The following is a 24,897-nucleotide window of genomic DNA, read 5'->3' as shown; positions in this document are numbered from 1 at the left end:
CCTTAAACTATTGCAAAACTCACCTTTTACACGATACCAGTTCAGAAGCCACAGATAAAATGAAAGAATGTGCAAGACCCTTCTTAGCAAACGGTAGACTAGAAAGTCTACCGTAGGCCAAGAGGGGACAGCCTAACCATCCCTCTGACTTGGTGATTAAGCGATTGTAACTGGACCAGGAGTCGAAAGTATTCCGCTGAATTAAAACAAAACTAGTCATTGACATACTACTTAGCTATCAAGAAAGATAAATTTTATATATATATATATATATGTATATATATATATACAGTATGTATATATATATATATATATATATGTATGTATATATATGTATGTATATATATACATATGTATATGTACATATATATATATATATATATATATATATATATATATATACTGTATATATGTATATATGTATATATATACAGTATATATATATATATATATATATATATATATATATATATATATATATATATATATATATGTATATATATATATAAATATATATATATATATGTATATATATGTATATATATACATATGTATATGTGTATATATATATGTATATATATATATATATATATATATATATATATATATATTACCAAACACATCTCATATTTAGCTCCAAAACATACTGGCTGGTGTCTTTGCAGCTGCATCCAACCACAGTCAACTAATTACTAGGCTCTCAGAGGAATAAACGGGTCGTATCCAAGCCAGTCTGACAATTCTGCAGTTTTGATCAAATTTTTTGGGGGGGATGGAGTTGCGAGCCTCATGACTCAACTGAACCACTGGGACTTTTTGTATTTGCATGAGTGAAAAGAACGAATTGCTCGTTACATTATGTTCACAGAATAACAATACTAATTATTGTAAGGTTATTATTGATGGCAGCAATAAATTTAATAACAACAACGATAATAATAATAATAATAATAATAATAATAATAATAATAATAATATAATAATAATAATAATAATAATAATGATAATAACTATTAAAATGATTGCAATACTATTAACAAAATACTAGTATAAATGACAATAGTAACGCTAGTAATAATAATAATAATAATAATAATTATAAAAATAATAATAATAATAATAATAATAATAATAATGATAATAAGAGCTTAACAAAATTAGCAAACTTAATAATTGAAAGTAGTATAAAGCAAAATTATTAACACAAACAGAAAAAGAAATTTGGTATACACATATATACGATTAGAACACAGACACACATATATACATACATATATATATATATATATATATATATATATATATATATATATCACTTTCAAAAACTCCAATAAGTAACAAATTTATAATGACTGGCATAGTACAGCACCTTTATTAAAGCAATAATGCTATTATGGCACGAATTTTCCCATTAAATTATAAGTTTTCTTTTGCCTTACGGTAACACATTAATCATCTTATCTAATAATAGAGAGAACAAATAATCACTGTTATCAAACTGATTTTAGTATTAAGAGAGCATTTTAAAAAGAGCGGTTGCATTATCTCGTGAATTCTAGTCTCATCGTGTATTTGAAATTTTCCTCTTCGTTAAAATATACTTAGTTTCTTCAACAATCCACCATTATTCCTGTTCATTTTCACCAGCTTCCTCTATATAGGATTCGCCTCCAATTAAGAATATCTATTATTCTCAGTACTTCAATCCTCAGTTTCCCGAAGTTTCTATGGATTTAACCGTGGCGTCGTGCACTGCACTGATGAAGGCTGCTCTCAGGCCAGCTTTCTCGAGCGCAGCTACGCCCTGGATGGTACAGCCTGGCGATAGAATTAAAAGGAAATTAAATGCCATTGCTTTGATAGAGTTGAAAGGCTAATGTGATAAAGGAGCTTGAAATACACTTTAGGTGTTCAGTGCAAGCGGCAATGACTCAGCTTGGCCGGGAAGCAATTAGAAAAAGATGCATACATTCATACACACATATTAAAGGTATTGTATCTCAGTTGGCCCCAGTGATAAGAAAACTCAGAGATAAATCTTATCAAGTAGATGATTAATGTTTGTTCCCTTACTTACACTTATCCATACCTATCAAATACAACCGATATCGGTGACCGTAATCTTTGTGACGCGTCGGTCTATTTTCTATATTAAAATAAGTATGAAATTTACGATATAAAGGCTAATGCGCGTATGATTATTTATATATAACAAGAAAGATGATATTTAAGTCCAGGTGAAAATGAAGTGAGTAGGCTTTTTAGTAATAAAAAAACTAATTGCGTTAAAGTTATTGAGAAACCTTCTGTGAGACTCACCTCCGGGAGAACAGACTTCGTCCTTCAGTTGCCCTGGATGTTTTCCAGTTTCCAGGACCATCTTGGCCGCACCCTGCAAACATGAGCGCCTATTAATAAACAAGAAATGTATATAAGGAAGCTTCAATGTATTAAACACTCTCTTCTTTCTTTCATTAAGTCTGCCTGGTGTTTATATATATATTTATATATATATATATATATATATATATATGTATATATATATATATATATATATATGTATATATATATATATACATATATATATATACATATATATATATATATATATATATATATATATATATATATATATATATATATATACTTACTGTATATATATATATATATATATATATATATATATATTTATATATATATATATATATATATATATATATATATATACTTACTGTATATATATATATATATATATATTTATATATATATATATATATATACATATACATATATATATATATATATATATATATAAAAAACTGGAAAAGATTGAGGCCTAACTTTTTTTAAGATTATCGTCTGGAGATGTGGATGGTTTTGGCATTGAAATGCGTGGTATAAAAACAATCATACAGTATATACCTAACCTTTTATAAGCTATAATAATGATAACAATAATAATTATAATAGTATTAATAAATCAGAAGCACACATGTACTACTGGCATGAAACTAATAATTCTACAATATCAAAGAATACCAAAATTGCTCTCTCTCTCTCTCTCTCTCTCTCTCTCTCTCTCTCTCTCTCTCTCTCTCTCCTCTCTCTCTCTCTCTCTCCAGCCTAGATATTTGCATATAAATCGCCTTGTCAAGAATAACATACTGAATAATTCAAGAGCTATTTGTCTCTTATCTCTCAACCATTGTAGATTCGCACTGCATTGTGTGTCTGAAAGTGAAGATTATCGGTCTAGCAATCGGTAAAAATTGAATGCTCATTCCACGCTCATTCACTCATTCTTCAGCTTTCATTCCAGTTCAACAATGAAGCCAGAGATGCACAGTTTCATTCTACTGTCACTTTTTTCTAGATCCTAATCAGGAGCCTTCATTCTTGCAATTACGTTCGCGTGCTCTCTCTCTCTCTCTCTCTCTCTCTCTCTCTCTCTCTCTCTCTCTCCTCTTACCATAACTGTTTGCGCTGCAAGCTTAAGAGCCAAGGGTCGGGGCAGCCCCATCCGTACACCACCATCAGCTAAGGCTTCGATGCTCAAGTAGACCTGCGAAAGAAACAATTGTCCAGAATATGAAAAGGGCAGTGAATGATAGTACGTACATGGATGTAAATCATAATAATGATGAATTTCGTTATGATAGTGATGGTAGTACTGTAATGGCAAGTGTTATATGCATAAATAAGGACACTATACAGTATGTTTGATTACAACCAACTTTACAGTTTTCAAATCAAAATACCTATACATGAAAAAAGAAATACAAAATGAAGTTAAGAAAAATGCAAGCAAACAAACATGAGAACAAATAAATAAATAAAAAAAACACTTAATGAAATTATATTCAAAACTACTATTGTATCTAACAGGCACAGTTTATAGCATAATAATCATATTCATTAACTCAACAAGATTACTTTTCATTGACAATCTACAGACTCTTCGAAATCCAGAGCATTGACTCTGATCTAGTAAGGAGCTCTTCTAGAACACTCCAAAATCAAACTATTGTTCCCTATTATTGGGTTTTCCACTGTTTGGGATACCTTCAAGCAAGAGTTCTCTTGCTTGAGGGTACACTTAGGACCAATATTCTATGTTTCCTTATTTCTTTTCCTCGCTGGGCTATTTTCCCTGTTGGAGCCCTTGGGCTTATAACATCCTGCGTTGCTTAGCTAGTAATAATGATAATGTACAAGACTTACGTAAGCTGGTCCAGCACCGCTCAGACCAGTCACCGCGTCCAGAAACCCTTCAGGAACTTCGTCCACTTCGCCTACGGCAGACAACAACCTGGTGGGGAAGAAATTGATGTTTGTATTAAAGAGAAAAGGCATGTGAAAGATGTTGGTTGTAAAATGTATATCTCCAATTTGATGTTAGATACTTGATCTTTCTAATCAGGTAGTTGAATCGGTAGAACTTCTGAAGTTCAAAGTTGCAGCGAATATTTTTACTGTGAACACGCTGATATGAGTCTCTCATATTTAACGTTGTATCTAATCTTAAGATATCTTATATTCTTTATTCATTATTTCTCGCATAGTTTATCTATTTCCTTGTCTCCTCTCCTCACAGGGCTATTTTTACTTGGTAGAGCCCTAGGGCTTATCGCATAATAATAATAATAATAATAATAATAATAATAATAATAATAATAATAAAGGAACTGTGTATCATTCTCGATTGATTGATAAATCTCTGTAGGCCTAGTTCTAGAGAAGTGTGGGGATGTGCAGTATACCAATATGAATTACTTACAGGCAAATTTTTATTTCTAATTTCCTAATAAAGGAATATTTAAATAAAGAATGTTATTTTTATCATTATTACCATTGTTATTACTATTGTTATTGTTATAAAGGAAATAATGTTGTGAAGATGTCGAATTGTCAATAAATTGCCCAGATAGACTATACATTACAAAAAATAAATGACTTTAGAAATACGATTAGCAGGCCTCTATAGTTAAAAATCTAGAAGTGAAAATTTTATCATTACTCGAATATTAGAATTATTATTTTCAGTGTTAAAAGTAATGATTTTCATATCAATATCAAGCTCTCATGTTCATTTAGAAAAATCTGAATGGGAGTGGATTAAGAATTACAAGCATAAAAAACACCAACTCAAATAAAGAAAATAAAATTTCTAAAATACAAAGAATACCAAAATGTTTACTTTAAAAAAAAATTCTTTATATACCTCATTCTGGAAAAGTTTCCATTTAAAGATATCTTGAAGTGAACAAGAAAACTGATCCATTTGTTTCAAGAAGGAAATTCTTTTATATATGAGAGAACTGTTTTAATGTTGTTACTGTTCTTATAATATTTCATCTTAATTGTTCATTACTTCTCTTGTAGATTATTCATTTCCTTATTTCCTTTTCTCACTTGGTTATTTTCCCCTGCTGGAGGTCTTGGGCTTATAGCATCCTGCTTTTCCAACTAAATTTTAGGTTTTTAGTTTAGTTGATAATAATAATAATAATAATAATAATAACTAGATATATATCTACCGATACATCGACGTAGGACTAAATCAACAATCTCTGGGAGATCATTGTCTACCAACCATACGCCAACTATTAACGCTTAGAAACTTCAAAAGTTTAGAGGATCTGATGAGACTTAAGTAGAAAACGAGTCGTCAAAACCACATATTTAAAGATAAAAAAAAGATCTCACCTGCGTGTCGTCTGAGCATCTTCGTCGGTAGCGTGACTCCCTCTGCAGAAGACAGAAGCCCCGAGCTGTACTAACGCCGGGGTGTTGGGCATGATCCTTATAACTCTGCTATCAGGGGGCAAATTAGCTTCCATGGTGGCCAAGGTCACGCCCAAAGCTACAGACGTCAGAAGAGGTCGAGTTGGAGTCACACAGGACTGGAGGTCATGTAGGACCCTAGGGATGACCGATGGTTTCACAGCCATCACGACGACGTCGCTGGAGGAGGCGGCTTCCCTGTTGTTGTGAGTGGTCCCGCAGCCAATAGCCTGCAGGTTTAAAGGGGCTCGGGTGACAGATTGAAATTACTTATTCACTGTAAAAGGAAATATATATATTTCTTTCAAAATTTATCTAGAACGTTCTCATTTAAGGACCATCTTCAATGTTTAAAGGTCACTCATAAATGGCAGAAGTACTCAACAACACAATGCCAGAGCTAGCACTAGGGAATGCCAGGCAATGGCTGCTGATGATTCAGCAAGTAGACCTATAGGCTCCCCAACCACCATCCCTAGCTCACAAGAATGGTAATGTTGCAAACATTACTATAAACTACTGTATCTAGCTTAAGCGGGTATTGAACTCCTGTCCAGCAGATTACTAGACAGGTACATTTCCTAGAAGCTTAAAGTATGATAAGCAGAGCATTCACAAGGCACACTCGGTTTATTTTATAGGCCTATCTATGTTAAAAAGATCATCCGCCAGGCATCAGGAGTACATAGCTGAGGACTAGGAAGCGTGAAGTGAGAGATGATGAATGAAGAAGTATTGATTTAAAATCTCAAGATAGAGACGACTGGCGAAATCTGAGGCCCCTTGCGCCAAGGGCGTAGGAGGAGATGATGATCTATATTAGACTTAAAGTTAAGAAGTCTCTCTTATATATTCAAGAAATGTTTGCGTGTGAGACGTGTCGAGATGCTTATCAACAACCCTCCCCCCTTCCTCGCAAACTTCCAATAGACTTGAATTATCATTAAGCTCTAAACCAACGATTGCCTGAAGGTACACGCAGACACACTACTTTTATCAGTTTATTGGCTTACTTCCTTTCCTTACTGGGCTATTTTTCGTGATGGAGCCTTTGAGCTTATAGCATCCTGCTTTTCCAACTAGGATTGTAGCTTAGCATATAATAATAATAATAATAATAATAATAATAATAATAATAATAATAATAATAATAATAACTCACCGACATTTGATCCAATAGATGCTGGTCGACCTTCGGTGAAGAGACCACGATACCCTGGGGCTTGGTTACACCTGTCAATGTAAAGTTTAAATCTATTAGTATTTTCATGATTACTATCACTAATGTTTTTGTTGCTGTTGTTAGGTACGATAATGATAATTCTGAGAATACATAAGACCCAATTGCAGTGTATTTTATGTAAAATATCACTATCAGAGACATTTTGAGAGTGAATTGCATTCCACAGATAATATCAGGTTCCTATCTTGCTTCTGACTAACTAATCATATTAGATCATTTTGATGGCGCTTCCTTTATCTTGGTGCTATTGATGGTATTGACTAATTAAGGAAAAGCTCGACTACCCTATGTTATTTGTATTTTTCATACGGAATCCCCTTCCTTAATATCTCTGATTGAGATCCCAGCAATGCGAGACTATATTGCGTGTCTCACACCGTGATGCAACCTGTAAATGCCTTGGAGCATGTGATGCCCTTCTTACAATCTCCAATGTTGTACAGAAATCCCTTGATTGTGGTCAGGAAGTTCGTAGGATTGGCCTTGATTTTAGCGCTGCCTTTGACCGTGTTAATCATGAGGCCCTCATTTTCAAACTCAAATAGTTGGGATGGGTCTTTTTTTGGCATCATAATTGAATTTATAAGTACAGTAATAGATTGCAAAGAGTTGCTGTTGATGGGTACCATAGTAAGTATAGAAATGTGGTGTCCCTCAGGGTAGTGCTCTTGGCCCATAACTTTTCATACTATATACTCATGACATGCGGTTTGGCCTAGAAAATAAGCTCGTTACATATGAAGATGATACCACTCTCTTTGCATCAATTCCATCTCCAGAATGTAGATCTTGGGTTGCTGAATCCCTTAATAAAAATCTAGCTAAAATTAGTGTATGTTGCAAATTATGGGGCATGAAACTGAATCCCAACAAAAATCAAAGTATGATTGTAAGTAGGTCGATGACAGTGGCTCCTCAACATCCGGACTTCAGCATAGATAATGTTTCTTTAACTTTGTATGACTCTTTTAGAATTTTTGAGTGTGATTCTTGACAGTAAATTTACTTTTGAAAAACACATTAGGTCTGTCTCTTCTTAAATTGCCAAAAAAGAAAAAATGGCTTTTTAAAAAAGTCTTAAGATTTTTGGTGGTCAATCTATTTTGAAGAAGTGTTTTAATTCTTTCATTCTACCTTATTTCGAGTATTGTTCGCCTGACTGGCCTTCAGCTGCTGATTCTCATCTTAATTTGTTGGACAGGAACTTACAGTCTAATAAACTCTTATTCTTGATATAGATATTATTCTCTGGCACTTTTGCTCAATTAGTTCGATATGTTTGTTGCATAATATTTTTCATAATTCTGACAATCCTTTGCATTCAGTACCATCCTATTCGTAATACTAGGCTTTCAGTTAATTCTAATAGTTATGCCCTCTCCATCATGAGGCTTCACAGTATTCTAGAAGTTTTATTCCAGCTGTGACCAAGTTGTGGAATGACCTTCCTAATCAGGTAATTGAATCGGTAGAACTTCAAATGTTCAAACTTACATCAAATGGTTTTATACTAAAGAGGCTGACTCAAGTCCTTTGTTATAGTTTATATATGAAAGGTCTGTTTGGATGTTACTGTTCTTGAAGTGTTTTATTTTGATTGTTCATTACTTCTCATGTAGTTTATTTCCTTATTTCCGTTTCTCACTGACCTATTTTTCTCAGTTGGAGCCCTTTGGCTTGTAGCATCCTGCTTTTACAACTAAGGTTGCAGCTTAGCTGTTAATAATAATAATAATAATAATAATAATAATAATAATAATAATAATAATAATAATAATAATAATAATGGCTCTTTTGTGACTCGAATTCCTCCCAGTTTCTTGTGTGTAAAATAAATTCTACTCGTTTTAGCTTACTTCAGTCAACCATGCTGATAAATCATTGACCAGAGATCTTAAAACACAGCTTAGTTTCAATACTGAAGTATACCGAAAAGTCACCTAAACAAATCCTTATTACATTCATTTTATTTACATGAGGAAATTAATTTAATAAAGAGCTTATTGCATGATTTAATATACTTATTATTTACATGAAAAAAAAAGATGAACAACTCAAGGGAAAAATTTATCACAAAAAAAAAAAAATGAAGCAGTCATTTCGAGTCTGGAATATCAAACACATAAATTTAGATTTGATCTTAATTAAATCTCAAGTAATTGACTACATAAACAAAATGGGTAAATATGTCAAACGGTTGTACCCAGTAAATACATTTATCAATTGCAACATTTGCAATTTTCCTCAACTATAAGACAACAAACACTTAAAACAATAATGTAATAAAAATATAAGATTTTAAAGGTCACTCATGAATGGCAGAGACATTGCCCCTTTCAATCAAGCTAGAACCACGGAGGGCCAGGCAATGGCTGCTGCTGACTCAGCAGGTACACCTATTAGCTCACCCAAAACCCACATCCCTACCTCACAAGGATGGGGGTATTGCACACGTTACAAGAAACTATCAAGTTTAAGCGGGTTTCGAAAACTATCAAAAAAAAGCAAAACGCAAAATGGCAAAAAGAAGTTGGGCATTTCCTATGAAGTCGATACTAAATCTTATGGTATTTTGCATAATTCCGTCCCTATATGAATAACTTATGTGACCCCTACCCGGGGTTAGTGACCACCCCACCCCTTCCCCCACCTCGCACACCGTGTCGTACTAAATTTGAACGGTATCATCACAATCAACAATAATGATCTGTTTGTTACAAGATCAAACAGAAACTTGATAAAAATTGTTTTGGTAAAATATATCCATTCTTTCATTTCCTCATACAAATGGGCCAGGGGTCCTGATAAAGCTAAAGAGTCTCATAAAGCTTAAGAATATGGTAAAGCTTAAGAGTCTGGTAAAGCTTAAGAATCTAGTAAAGCTTAAGAGTCTGATAAAGCTTAAGAATATGGTAAAGCTTAAGAGTCTGGTAAAGCTTAAGAATCTAGTAAAGCTTAAGAGTCTGGTAAAGCTTCGGAATCTAGTAAACATTAAGATTCTGGTAAAGCTTAAGAATTTGGGAAAGCTTACGGGTCTGGTAAAGCTTAATAATCGTTATTTGTCATTATCAACATCTCTATTGTAATTATTATATTATCATTATATTCTATTTTAAACATCTAATTAAACCTAAAATAATTTTAATCACAAACTAAACAATTTACTAAAACGAAAAAAAAACTAATTTGATTGAATCATCTAGACACTGCGTAGCAGAGAGAGAGAGAGAGAGAGAGAGAGAGAGAGAGAGAGAGAGAGAGAGAGAGAGAGAGAGATAGACGGGGTTGTTAGTCAAAAGGGGAGTGGCAGAGTAGGAAGAAGAAAAAAAAAGAAGATATGTTCTGAAGATATGATGACCTTGAAGGGATGCTAGACCCCCCACTCTCTCTCTCTCTCTCTCTCTCTCTCTCTCTCTCTCTCTCTCTCTCTCTCTCTCTCTCTCTCTCATTTTTTTATTCGTTAAGCCTAACCTTAATAAGTAACGCAAGGAACCACGCAAAGACGAAAATACGAATAAGGCCTAAAATCATACAAATATTAACAGAGAGAGAGAGAGAGAGAGAGAGAGAGAGAGAGAGAGATTATAGCAGAAACTTGCTCTGATGATGGCTGGCCTTACAAATTTACTGGGTACAGAGAGAGAGAGAGAGAGAGAGAGAGAGAGAGAGAGAGAGAGAGAGAGAGAGAGAGAGAGAGAGAACGGCCTATCAGAAATCTTCCAGGAATCGCCACCAGTTCCAGCATAGCAGCAGCACCTTGGCGACTGCATCGCCAGAAAACTCGATCAATGAATCTCTACTTACCAGCAGCAATGAGGCCCTTTGCAAAAGCCTGAGCCATATTCCCCGCTCCGATGAAGCCTATTTTTAGGGTCGACATGATTGTTTGTTTTTTTGCCGTCGCAAGATTTTAGGTCATTGAGAGCTCCGAGTTCGAGTCCCCTTGGATTTATTATCCTTGATGTGCTCGTTTGTTCATTTATTTATTTGTTTGATATTCATTTACATTATTTAACGTCACACAAAGTTAAGAAACTGAGATTTCCTGAATGGAGATTTCAGATGTTTGTAACTGCTGTAACCTGCTCGTTTACTAGTTTTTCCTTGTAGCTTAGCCTTACAGATATCCATGAATATATAATTGTTTCAATAACAATCTTCTAATAGGGTTTAAGATCACTTGTTTTATTATTCTTGATAGCTCACCAAACTATTAAATCACTAAATTACACTCGTTTAATAAGATAAGTTAATTCTATCCCCCCCCCCAAATAATCTAATTTCTTTGATATACCAAAGACACGCCTCTCATCTTTCCACAATATCACTGTAGTATGACATCACCAAAAAATGAAACGAATGAAAATTATAATAACTTCCAGGATAATTTATCTATTATCCCCTGAGGTGGATAAGGCACAGTTGCAAAATTACTCGTCTTGTTTTAGAATTAGCTTATAGATTTAACTTAAATATTTTCGAGACACTTTTCACAGTTGTTAAAAGTTCCTTCCTTCGTGATGTAGCCTATTGGCTGGTGTGCGACGGTTTAGCCTCTTGGTAGAATTTATTTTTTTCGATTCTAATGTCCCTTGGCCATCGCCGTTCGATGGTGCTGGGGAGTCTTTTTTTCTCATTTTGCTTGACGAATAAAACTATTACAATTTTACTTCTCTATACTTTGAATTTATTCTGATTAGTAGTGTAGAAAATTATAAAAGTTTTGTCTAATCCGTCTACAAGTTTAGAGCATAAAATAAAAGCATTAAACTATAACTGGTAACATGTGCCTACCTGGGTACGCTGTTGCCATACAGGGAACCCGTCTTAATCTCTTAAAAATGGTAATCAGCTGATCAATGTAAACACAACAATCGAGTTTCAGCCTATTTGACTCCAGGCGATTTAGAAGACGAATTCATGGCTAACGATGGTCTGGTGTCCAGTCCTCTCTCTGAACATTGAAATGTTTTCGAACTAATTATTGTTGGAATTCGAAGGCTCACTTTTCCAAAAATTTTCCAGCACGTGGATGGAAGTTTACAACAGAATCGATTTGACGATCGAAGGTCGAAACCTATCAAATGAATTCGAAGAAGTTTTGTGCCCTAGAGAGGGAAAAGAAGGCCATTGACGAAAAACAATAAAGGAAAAACTACAACTGATGGATAGAGTAAACGCTCAATTTAGCGATAATCGGACGTAGTTTTTTCAAGGACGTTAAAAAAAGCTCTCGTGAGATCGAGATCAAACTTCAGGAACAACCATATCTCTTATCAGTACACTGTTATCTCTCGTTTATATCAGAGTCCAAGACCTACTTCTGCTATTGTAGTTACTCGTGATATGCTAATCAATTAAAGATGGATGGTCTGAGATAAAGGGATAATATATATATATATATATATACTTACCAGGATGCATGAAATATCAAAGGAGGTTATAGTTAAGATAAATAGAAGAAAGACAGAGATGATGAGAATGGAATATGTGATAGAAGATGAAATGTCATTGAACGGAGAAATGATTAATAAGGTAGAATCGTTTAAGTATTTAGGAACTATGGCCTCTAATACAGGGTCTTTGGAATTGGAGTTTGATGCAAGATTGAAAATAGCAAATAAGACAATGACTAAGGTAAGCAAAATTTGGATATAAAATCGCCTGAAATTACATATAAAAATGGGACACTATATCTGTTTAGTGAGATGTGTGCTACAATACGGACATGTGTCATGGTATGACAATGAAAGAATCTCAAACAGATTTTTTAGATTTGAAAACAAATCCCCCAAGTGAAAATTGAGACTTAAATGGCACTTCAGGATTAGAAATAAAACTATAAGTGGCATAACTCTAGTGCCATATCACGATGAGAGGTAGATGGGGATGGTTTGGGCACTCCTCAAGCGAGATTGGTTCACCAAACGTTTAACTGGGCTCCACAACGAACTAGAAGAGTTGGAAGACCCAGGCCTACATGACTGAGGACTATGAAGCGTGCAGTAAATGAGGAATGGAGAAGTTTTAAATTAAAAGTTCAAGATAAAGACGATTGACGAAATCTAACCGAGGCACTTTGCGAAAATAGGCATAGGAGGAGATGATGTGTGTATATATATATATATATATATATATATATATATATATATATATATATATATATATATATATATATATATATACAGTGTATATATATATATATATATATATATATATATATATATATATATACACTGTATATATATATATATATATATATATATATATATATATATATATATATATGTGTGTGTGTGTGTGTGTGTATGTAAAACCATCTGCATGCATGTATGTACGTGTGTATACAGTAATAGTAGTTTGATAGTAGCGGTGGTTGGCTAGTAGCTAGCCAACCACTGCTACTGTAAGCCATTTCTGATGATTTAGGCTTTTAGATAAACCTGTACATGAGCTTTAGTCAAAGCAATATCAGCATATACAATCATATTATTATTATTATTATTATTATTATTATCATTCAAGCTATGCTATAACCCTAGTTGGAAAATTAAGATGCGATAAGCCCAAGAGCTCCAACAGGGAAATTATAGCACAGTGAGGAAAGGAAACAAAGAAATGAATAAATCACAAGTGAAGTAATAAACATTAAAAAAAAAAACATTTTTAGAACAGTAACAACATTAAATCAGATCTTTCATGTATAGACTATATAAAAAAAGAAAAAAAAACAGAGGAAGAGAGATAAGATACAATAGCATGCTGGAGTGTACCCTCAAGCAAGAGAACTCTAATCCAATATAGTGAAAGGCTATGGTACAGAGGCTATGGCACTACCCAAGACTAGAGAACAATGGATTGATTTTAGAGTGTCCTCCTAAAAGAGCTGCTTACCATAGCTAAAGAGTCTCTTCTATACTTAATAAAAAAGGGAAAGGAGCCACTGAACAACTACATTGCAATAGCTAACCCCTTGAGCTGAGAAGAATTGTTTGGTAATCTCATTGTTATCAGGTGTATGAGAACAGAAGCGAGTGTGCAAAGAATGACCCAGACTATTCGGTATATGTGTAGGCAAAGACAAGGTGAGCCATAACCAGAGAGGGGGATCCAATGTAGTACTGTCTGGCCAGTCAAAGGACCAAATAACTCTCTAGCGGTAGTATCTTAATGGGTGGTTGGTGCCCTGGCAACAGAGAGAGAGAGAGAGAGAGAGAGAGAGAGAGAGAGAGAGAGAGAGAGAGAGAGAGAGAGAGAGGAGGGGGGGGGGGAATTCAGAAAAAAATACCACCCAATAGGCCTAGACGTATTTTTTCATATATATCTGTCTGCATTACCCGAAAATCTATCATCATACTCCTACGATATAAACCATAATATGACTCCCTTTCCTAACACCAACTAGGGAGTCTTAGCAATCTGGGAAATTGTGGTTTTCAAGTGTACAGTACCTCTCGGGGTATCCATGTCGCCAGGGCATGACTGATTCCCTCTTCCCCCAATCCGAGGGATGGGGAGAGACCAGGTAGTCATACATCCAGCAATGTGCCCAGGACCCACTTAATGTGGGTCCTAAATGTGCCTAAGCGTGACAGTATATATATATATATATATATATATATATATATATATATATATATATATATATATATATATATATATATATATATAGTCAGACACGTTACTCTTGGGGGGAAGCTCACATCCAGTGTCTCGTATTTTACAATGTTCTGAGCATGCGAACTGTTTTATCTGTGGTTGTGATAGGCAATAGGCAATCTGGTTACCCGGGGAATGTTTTAACGCCAAAACTTTACTTTAATACAACGCTAAATCCGAGTTATGCTATGTTATTGTCTACACAAGGTATATAGCAGCAATGAACAGCTTCAAGTTTCAATGATATTGAAGATTTTTCAAAGTATATTCAGCATATGATCAAAACATCTATTAAAAAAACGGACCAATACGGATCATTAGGTTAAACTAGTGTACGCGACCCGTTGAAAAACTGCTAAGTATTTAGATATTCACACACAAACACCCTCTCACCAGGGTACCACTACTTCCTCTCCTTCTTCCTGAGGGACTAGGAGATCTGGGTGCGACCGGAATAAATATACAGTATATTTATTACATATAGGAGATAGCTCTCCTGAAAGATATCAGCAGACGGCTAGAACTCGATATGGTCGGGGTAGCGTATTGGAAACGTCCCTGCTTGACAATCTGCTGGATTGGAGTTCGAGACACGTTCAAGTTTGATCATTTCTATTAGCGTCGGCAGCCTCACTATCCTTGTGAGCTAGGGTTTGTGGGAGGGGGTGTTTTGGGGAGCCCATAGGTCTACCTGCCGAGTCATCAACAGCCATTGCCTGGCTCTCCCTAGTCCTAGCTTGATGGAGAAGGGGTTTCGGCGCTGATCATATGTATAATCAGTCTCAAGCACATTGCCCTGTCCCTTGCCTCTGCCATCCCTGAGCGCCTTTTAAACCAAATCAAAGTAAACTCAAAACGTTCTTAAACAGATGAAGATTAAGAATATGAAAATATCCATCAGGTCTTCATCTTGGTTATGCATGAGATTAATTAGAAATTTGCTCTAAGAACAATTCATTTTCATAAAAGTACCGTGGAATTTATTGGTAATTCATGTTACTCCATAGTTTCTTTTTAATATTCTTTACAGTAGTCAACAGTACTTTTTATGTCTAATTAGTTACTGTTTGTACTCTTCGTACCGACACCTGAATCTGGAGGCACATAAAGAAACTAGAGTAATTAAGGTTTTCATTTACATCCTTGCTTTATTTTATCATCAAATGTATACGTTAGTCAATGTTAATTCTTTATTATCTCCACATAACCAATTTGCTTCAAATACAGACGAAATTAACACATTTGTTTTAACAACTGAGAGAGAGAGAGAGAGAGAGAGAGAGAGAGAGAGAGAGAGAGAGAGAGAGAGAGAGAGAGAGAGAGAGAGATATTTTAGTTTTATCCCAAGGCCAAGTATTGGGCCTCCCTCCTCAAGGTTGTCAGCTTGGCAGAATGTGGTCGACTGCATCGGATATATTTATTCAAGCAATTTCCATCTAAGGCTTTTGAGTTTATTTTTTATTTATTCATGTAGCTTTCTTGTTTACGTCTTGGTGGTGTTGCTATTGTTCTTATTGTTATTTGTTATGACCGTCGTCATTATTATTATTATTATTATTATTATTATTATTATTATTATTATTATTATTATTATTATTATTATTATTATTATTAGCCAAACTACAACCCTAGATGGAAAAAAAATAGGATACTATAATCCCAATGGCTCCGACAGGGAAAATACCCCAGTGAGGAAAGGAAATAAGGAAACAGTGTACCCTCAAGAGAATGTAACCCAAGACGGTGGCATACCATGGTACAAATGCTATGGCAATACCCAAGACTAGAGAACAATGGTTTGATTATGAAGTGCCCTTCTCTTAACATAGCTGCTTACCATAAATAAAGAGATCTTCTTAACAGGAGATTATTCATGGAAAGAAAGAAGTAAGGTATCTTTTTACATACAGCAATTATGTAAATACCTTTACAAATTTGCACATGCAAAGAGAGAATGTATACATGGTAGCTAGTCGACTGCGACTGGTGGAATCTACGTTCTAGGTAACCCAGACGCATATGCGACTCATTAAGGCAACCTCCTGCCCTCTCAGGGATAATCGAACATCCCATGGAAAAAAAAGGCCAAGTCTGAGAGACTTTGTCTAGAATATTTTTCCCGGAAAGTCTTGGGATCTCAGCCTGGTCATCGATTATCTATTTTGATTTTTAAAGTGTTATATAGGTTATGTTCAACGAACACACCCAGACCCAGGTGCACATTTAGGTACGCCCTAGAGTATCCTCCTTCAGCTGCTAACCGTGTTGTAGTCTTGGGTAGTGCCATAACGGCTCTACCATGGTCTTGCACTGTCGAGTCAGAGTTCTCTTGCTTGGGGGTACACGAAGGCATACTATTCTATCTGTTTCCATATTTCTTTTCCTCGTTGGGCTATTTTCCCTGCTGGAGCCCTTGGGCTTATATTATCAACTGCGGTTTCAGTTTAGCAAGTAATAATAAAAATACGTCATCATGAATTTGATCTCTTCTCTCTTCAATGACACTCCAGCTTGCATGTCACTTGAGTAAACATTTCTGCACTCGTTGCATGTTGAAAAGTATTGCGAATTATTGACATTTTGTGCTTTGTAAATTTAAAAAATGAATGCGTTCCGTCAAGTTTTTCATAAGATTTTCTTTTATGGATGATATAACACGCAAATGTTAAATTCTTACCTATATTTGACATCTATTACAACCCACTGATATCTGGAAACCTTCCTCAGATCTCTCAATGTATGGTTACATTTTGAGAAAAGGAGCATAGTTATACAATGAGATTCTTATAACATACTGTCCGGCATTAAGAGTTGGGCTGAAATATGGGCATGAGCAAAAAATTGAAAATAATGGTTGATGTATAGTCCAAAAATAATACACAACATTCAAGAGTTTTATTCCAGCTATGACCAAATTGTGGAATAATCTTTTTATTATTAGGAAGTTGAATTGTTGGAACTTCAAAAGTTTAAACTTGGTGCTAATGGTTTTATTTTGAATGGGGTCTTTATAGTTTATACATGAAAGATCTATTTTTATGTTGTTTCAGTTCTTAAAATATTTAATGCTAAGTGTTTATTGTTTGAATGGTTCCCTTGTAATTTATTTATTTCTTTATTTCCTTTCCTCACTGGGCTATTTTCCCCTGTTGGAGCCCTTGGGTCTACTGCATCCTGCTTTTTTGCAACTAGGGCTGTAGTTTGGATAATAATAATAATAATAATAATAATAATAATAATAATAATAATAATAATAATAATAATAATAATAATCGTATCTTTGCGGCTTTGAATTAGCAGTGAACGGAACCATGAAGTTGATTTTTAGGGCTTGTTCACTACGTAAATTAACGCAACTGTATTGACAGTCGAAGTAACTCCGCTTAATTGTTATTGACTGTTTGTTGATTGTTAGTCGAAATTTATTGGTGAGTTCATTACTTAAATGTAAGGAAATGTTTAATGGATCTAATTTTAGGTACTTGAGCTAATTTCAATTAACACTGTATTACTTCACAGTTTTAAGGGGATGGTAGCCCAAATCGCTGTCTACCGGTATACGGGTTCAGTCATTGACCCTTGGCCCCCGGGTTATCCTTAGTCTGAGTTTTTTAGACTACGGCCACTTTTAGAAAATAAGGCCAATTTTCACTTTGAGACTTAGGCCACTTGGGGTGTATGTATGATAGCGGCCACCTATATGTACTATTATGTCTAACTTAGAATACGGCAGTGTAAGGGGGGGTCGCGGCGGGGGGAGGGCCGTTAGATCCCCGTTAGGTAAGTAGGTAAGGACATGGCTTGTAGGTTAGGTTAGGGGGAAAAGTTTAGGTAAGTTGATGTCCATTTTTAAACAACGCGGGAGGAACTAGCCTCTGATATACAAAGGCTCCGGCCACTTTTTTAGAGGCTTTTGTATATCAGTGGCCAGTTCCTCCTCCGGCATGCATAAAAAATGAACACCAATTAACCTAAACTCCCCCCCCTAACCTAACTTACAAGCCATGTTCTTACCTACTTACCTAATGGGGGGTTAACGCCCCTTATGCTACCCCCTTTACACTGCTGTATTCTTAGTCAGTCATCATCATACATATAGGTGGCTGCTATCACATCCACCCCCCCTTTTTTTTTTACTAAGAACGCTTTGTGCGACAAATGCCAGTTTATGATATTATGCTAATGGCCTAGCAAAACACTTGGAATTATAAGATTTATGTCCTGTAGTTTTTATGGATCCTCGTTTTGAATTGGCTTATATGTTTTCTGCGTTATGACAGTGGAAAATATGCCATAGTTTCTACTAACCTAATTAATCAAAGGCTTCAAATGGTTAATATGATACTTTTATTACTAGTAAAACTAGAAATGGACAATTGCTGGCTAGTTTGGCCTCTTTCTCTAATGTTTAATGGGAACTGGGGCATAATAACTTATGTATCGGTCAATTAAAATGTGAAGTATATTTTTCATTCCAAAGTCCATTATTTACATTTTGGAGACTGATGGTGATTTATTGTGCATGCGTTGGTTCCGATCGGTTTTGGGACCTTTCTGTGTATTTACAATGACGTAATCGTTACCTGACTGTTTTTTTTACCAATTTCGAGCTTCCAAATATTTATGCACAAGTTCCCGGATGTTGTTCTACAACAGCCATATTTTTCCACCCTCCCCTACAGTTTCAATTACACTACCGTCATGAAAGGATGTCTCCAAGAGGGAAGTACGATCTATTTCGAAATTTAGTGTTATTTAATCTATATCGGTAATTGATTATGATAAAAATTCTCTCCGTTCAGCTTATGACTATTGTTGCTCGTGTGAAAGTCTAAAAATTCTCGAAATAGTGATCCATAGGGTGGTGTGCGCAGCACCTCCATGTACTGCTTGCCAGAGCATGGGAGCAGTGAGATTACATTTATTTGTGAGCAAAGCAAGCCACAGTGGAGCAAAAAACCTTAGAAGGATGTGAAGTGAATTATAAAGAATTGAAATACTGTGCTTTAATTTTCATCCCTATACATGAACCATATATTTTTCAATATTAATCTTACCCGATAATCATGTAGCTGTCAACTCCGTTGCCCGACAGAATTCTACGGAAGGGATACGCCAGCGATCACTATACAAGAAGGGGGTGTACTCACCAGCGCCACCTGTGGCCAGGTACTGCAGTACTTCTTGTTGACACCACCTCAATTTTTCCTCTGTCGTGCTTCCGGCAAGACCTACATGGATACGCTTATAATTTTGGAGTCTTGTTCACGGTTTTTGGTGAAGTATTGCTCTAAGATTTCAGCTTTCGCTATACAGGAAACTTGTCTCTTAGCTTAGATAGCTTTTAGATTGATTTGATTAATGGTTAACGATTTTTTGCTTTAATTGGAATCCCCCCTTGACTGTTCTTTGATTCAAGATGTCCGACCTTTCTCAAGCTCCTCCCCAAAGACGATGTAGGACTTGTATTAGGCGTATTCCGAAGGCCTCGGTTGATCCTCACACCGTTTGTTCCGACTGTAGGGGAAAATCCTGTCAGTTGGAAGATCGATGTGAGGAATGCGCCGAACTTTCGGAACTTGATTTTGTTCGATTCCTCAAGTATACCACTAAGTTAGAGAGAGAGAGAGTTAGGAGGAGTTCGGCTCGCTCTTCGCTTTATTCCTCACCCCATGATCCTCAACCTTTTCCTCCCCCTGTAGTGGCTACCCCCGATCCTACTTTTTGTGCTCAGCCTGATATGTCTGATGTTTTACGTGCCATTCAGGCTTTAGGTGATAAAGTGGAGTCGGTAGTGAGTGACCACAAGTTCCTCTTGGCAGACGTCAAGGAACTTAAAGTGAAAAGTGCAGTGGGAAGTGGTAGTGCCAGTGCTGTGCCGAGTGCTAGTGTCAGTGTCAGTGTTGTGCGTGAGGGTACTTCTGTGCGTGCCAGTCGTCCTCCCAGTCCGGGACCTCTTGCAAGCTCCCAAGCCCAGGGGAGAAGCAATGTCGAAGGGCAAAAGGGTTCGGCAGGCCTTGATCGGCGCACAGCAGTATCCTCGGTGGTTGCGGGCGTATCTTACAGAGATCGTCACTTCCACTCTCAGACGATTGAGCCCTTAATTTCCTCGTCTGCAGAAAAGAGAAAACGCTGGACTCAGGTCTCAAGACCTCTTAAGCGTAAAGTCCAGACCGCGCGAGTCCAACAGCCCGGGTGTAGCCATTGGGCTAGCTCGGACTCGCCGCAGTCATCAGGTGACTGCTTGCCTCCTAAGAGAGGTAAGGCGATGCCTCAACAGACCTCAACTTCTGTTAAGGCTCTGCCTCAACAGACCTCAACGTCTGTTGATCCCAAGATGGCTTTGCTGCAGTCTATGCAGTCGCAGCTTGCGGTATTGATGCGTGAGTTTCAGGCAGAGAAGGTTACACCTCCTCCTGCGAGCGCTCCTCCTCCTCTACGCAGTCCAGTCTGCCAGACGTACGAAGTTGAGGTTCCTCAAGCTACCTCCATGCGTGAGCTACCGCGTTGGGAGTTGCCAGATACCAGCGTTGTGCAGCAACCTCCACCTTCCTTAAGGCAGGAACCTCTTACCACGCGGCAACCTCCTCAACAATGGGGACAGGAGTCTTATGCCTTACAACCTCCTCTACCTTTGAGGCAAGAGTTTCTTGCAGTAAGACCACCCTCGAGGCAGCAACCTCTTGAGGTACGACAACCTCTGCCATCCTTGAGGCAGCCACCTCAGCTCTCGCAGCTGATACCTCAAGAACCTCAACTCGTAAGACAGGAGCCTCTTTCTGCGCAGCCGCCACCTCAACTCTCGCAGCACCCACCTCAAGAACCTCAACTCGTGAGACAGGAACCTCTTACTGCGCAGCCACCTCAACCCTTGAAGCAAGCGCAACTCTTGAGACATGAACCTCATGCAATGAGTCAGCCACCTCAACGCATGCATCTACCTCTTTCTCCTCAGCTTGAGCAGTCTTTGCAGCCTGAACCTCAGGTTTTACTACAGTCGCCTCTCACCACGCTTGCTCCCCAGACTCCCGCAGAGCCTCCTTCTTCCCAGCCTCATGACTTTGTCATTACCAGCCCTCATCCTCTTCAACAGAGACTTGAGGATGAATCCACAAGTGTATATGCCCGCTTGTCAGGATTCTGCCGTTCAGCATACCGCTGTAACTTTACCTCTCGCTTCTCAACCCTCAGGTGATGAGGTTTCTGAGGAGGAAGCTGCGCACCTGGACGATCCCTCTTCTGACGTGGAGGAACCCAAGTCGTTACCACCCTCCATTGACTTTCGCAAGGTCCTGGCTCTTTTCAGAGAAGTTTACCCGGATCACTTTGTGTCTGCTACCCCTCGCTCTCCTCCATCAGAGTTTTCTCTAGGCATGCAACCTGTTAAGTCTGCCTACACTAAGCTCATCTTCGCTAGATCTTCTAGAGAGCTTTGAGAATGTTAGGGGATTGGTTGCAGTCCAAGCAGCAAGTAGGGAAGACGTCATTCATGTTTCCACCTACTAAGCTGACTTCTAAGGCGGGCGTATGGTATGCCACAGGAGAGGAACCAGGCTTGGGAATCCCTGCCTCTGCCCAGGCTGACTTCTCAAGTTTGGTTGACTCTCCACGAAGGTCGGCTATGAGGCGCTCTAAGGTCTGCTGGACCTTTTCTGACTTAGACCACTTCTTAAAGGGAGTCTTTCGCGCCTTTGAGATTTTTAATTTTCTCGACTGGTGCCTGGGGGCCTTGAGCAAGAAGACTGCCCCATCTGACAAGGACTCGGCCATGCTTATAATGTCCTGTATGGATAAAGCAATTCGCGATGGTTCCGGCGAACTTGCCTCCATGTTTGTTTCGGGAGTACTCAAGAAAAGGGAACAACTTTGCACCTTCCTTTCCACTGGTATCACCTCTTGTCAAAGGTCTCAGTTACTTTTTGCTCCGCTTTCTAAGTTCCTGTTTCCTGAGGACCTTATCAAGGAATTGTCTGCGGCTCTTATTCAGAAGGACACTCATGACCTTGTGGCCTCTTCAGCACGTAAGGCTAAGGTTGCTCCTTCGGTTCCTAGAACTTACCGCACCCCAGTGGCCGATACTCCTGCTACAAGATTTATTCCGCCCTTTCGTGGCAGAGCCCCCAGCCGAGGAAGTACCCGTCCAGACGGTTTCAGGGGCAGGTCCAAGAAAGGTCCCAAGCCTTCGAAAGGCAAACATTGACTCTCCTCCTCTCCAGACAGCAGTAGGAGCCAGACTCAAGATCTTCTGGCAAGCTTGGGAAAGAAGAGGTGCAGACGCCCAGTCTGTCAAGTGGCTAAGGGAGGGTTACAGGATACCATTCTGCCGCAATCCCCCTCTGACCACTTCTCCCATCAACCTCTCTCCCAACTACAAGGAAAAGGACAAGAGGCTAGCGTTACACCAAGAGGTGTCGCTCCTGTTACAGAAGGAGGCAGTGGTGATAGTCCGGGACCATCAATCCCCGGGCTTCTACAACCGTCTCTTTCTGGTGGCCAAGAAGACAGGAGGTTGGAGACCGGTGCTGGACGTCAGTGCGCTCAATGCTTATGTCACCAAGCAGACGTTCACTATGGAGACGACGAAGTCGGTCCTAGCAGCGGTCAGGCAGGAGGACTGGATGGTCTCGTTGGATCTGAAAGACGCTTACTTTCACGTTCCTATTCATCCAGACTCCCAACCTTTCCTGAGATTCGTTTTTGGAAAGGTTGTGTACCAATTCCAAGCCCTGTGTTTTGGCCTAAGCACGGCGCCTATGGTGTTTACGCGACTGATGAGGAATATTGCAAAATTCCTCCACTTGGCGGACATCAGAGCCTCCCTTTATTTAGACGACTGGCTGTTAAGAGCCCCCACAAGTCGTCGCTGTCTGGAGAGTCTCAACTGGACTTTGGACTTGATCAAGGAACTGGGTCTTTTGGTCAACTTAGAAAAGTCCCAGCTTATTCCTTCCCAAACCACCGCCCCCTTCAATTCCATCTAGCAGCTCACTGGGACAAGAATATGACGCTCGAAGCGGTCTCTATTCCTGTTACCAAAGAGATGAAGACTACTCTCATGTGGTGGAAGACCAACATCCTTCTCAAGGAGGGTCTATCGTTAGCGGTTCAGACCCCCAATCTTCATCTCTATTCGGACGCATCAGACTCGGGCTGGGGCGCGACCTTGGACGGACAGGAATGCTCGGGAACATGGAACAAGGAACAGGAAACGCTTCACATCAACTGCAAGGAGTTGCTGGCAGTTCATCTGGCTTTAATGAACTTCAAGTCCCTCCTGCTAAACAAGGTGGTGGAGGTGAACTCCGACAACACCACAGCCTTGGCATACATCTCCAAGCAGGGAGGGACCCATTCGAGGAAGCTGTACGAGATAGCAAGGGACCTCCTCATTTGGTCAAGAAGTCTAAACCTCTCACTGGTAACGAGGTTCATTCAGGGCAATATGAACGTCTCGGCAGATCGCCTCAGCAGGAAAGATCAAGTCATCCCCACGGAATGGACCCTTCACAAGAGCGTGTGCAACAGACTTTGGACCTTGTGGGGTCAGCCAACGATAGATCTGTTCGCCACCTCCATGACCAAGAGGCTCCCTTTGTACTGTTCCCCAGTTCCAGACCCAGCAGCAGTCCACGTGGATGCTTTTCTGCTGGATTGGTCCCATCTCGAGCTATATGCATTCCCGCCGTTCAAGATCATCAACAGAGTCATTCAGAAGTTCGTCTCTCACGAAGGGACACGGCTGACGCTGGTTGCTCCCCTTTGGCCTGCAAGAGAATGGTTCACAGAGGTACTACAATGGCTGGTCGACGTTCCCAGGACTCTCCCTCTAAGAGTGGACCTTCTACGTCAACCTCACGTAAAGAAGGTACACCCAAACCTCCACGCTCTTCGTCTGACTGCCTTCAGACTGTCGAAAGACTCGCTAGAGCTAGAGGCTTTTCGAAGGAGGCAGCCAGAGCGATTGCCAGAGCAAGGAGGATATCCACTCGTAGAGTCTATCAATCCAAGTGGGAAGTCTTCCGAAGCTGGTGCAGAGCCAATGCAGTTTCCTCTTCCAATACCTCTGTAACCCAAGTTGCTGACTTCCTGTTACATCTTAGGAATGTTAGATCTCTTTCGGCTCCTACGATCAAAGGGTACAGAAGTATGTTGGCTTCAGTTCTCCGCCACAGAGGTTTGGATCTTTCCTCCAACAAGGATCTACAAGACAT

General features: G+C 38.2%; 2 protein-coding genes across 5 annotated transcripts in view; one reads left to right on the top strand and one right to left on the bottom strand.

Moving 5' to 3' along the window:
* Window positions 1-1,318: 1,318 nt before the first annotated feature.
* Window positions 1,319-12,156, bottom strand: LOC137616509 (pyrroline-5-carboxylate reductase 3-like). Of its 2 annotated transcripts, none has more exons than XM_068346336.1 (7): window positions 11,822-12,156; window positions 6,947-7,017; window positions 5,707-6,014; window positions 4,222-4,309; window positions 3,470-3,562; window positions 2,320-2,392; window positions 1,319-1,818 (listed from the first exon to the last, which is right to left on the bottom strand). In XM_068346336.1, exons 1-7 carry the CDS (start codon window positions 11,838-11,840, stop codon window positions 1,709-1,711), a joined length of 762 nt encoding a protein of 253 aa, XP_068202437.1. In that variant the 5' UTR covers window positions 11,841-12,156; the 3' UTR covers window positions 1,319-1,708. The 2 variants fall into 2 exon arrangements, with proteins under 2 accessions (XP_068202437.1, XP_068202436.1); XM_068346335.1 differs by lacking the exon at window positions 11,822-12,156 and adding an exon at window positions 10,832-11,756.
* A 5,834-nt stretch (window positions 12,157-17,990) lies between these two features.
* Window positions 17,991-24,897, top strand: part of LOC137616507 (cyclin-dependent kinase inhibitor 3-like) — a 234,268-nt gene continuing 227,361 nt past the window's right edge. For 2 of the 3 annotated variants that reach the window (XM_068346332.1, XM_068346330.1), the window contains exon 1: window positions 17,991-18,114. The gene's annotated coding sequence lies outside the window, so the exon portion shown is untranslated. Of the gene's footprint in view, window positions 18,134-24,897 lie in introns of all 3 variants that reach the window. The other variant, XM_068346331.1, reaches the window with a different exon arrangement.

This window comes from Palaemon carinicauda, chromosome 22 (genome assembly GCF_036898095.1).
Source record: "Palaemon carinicauda isolate YSFRI2023 chromosome 22, ASM3689809v2, whole genome shotgun sequence".
Classification (NCBI taxonomy): domain Eukaryota; kingdom Metazoa; phylum Arthropoda; class Malacostraca; order Decapoda; family Palaemonidae; genus Palaemon; species Palaemon carinicauda.
Note: the sequence above shows the minus strand (reverse complement) of the source record. Positions and strands in the feature narration are given on the sequence as shown.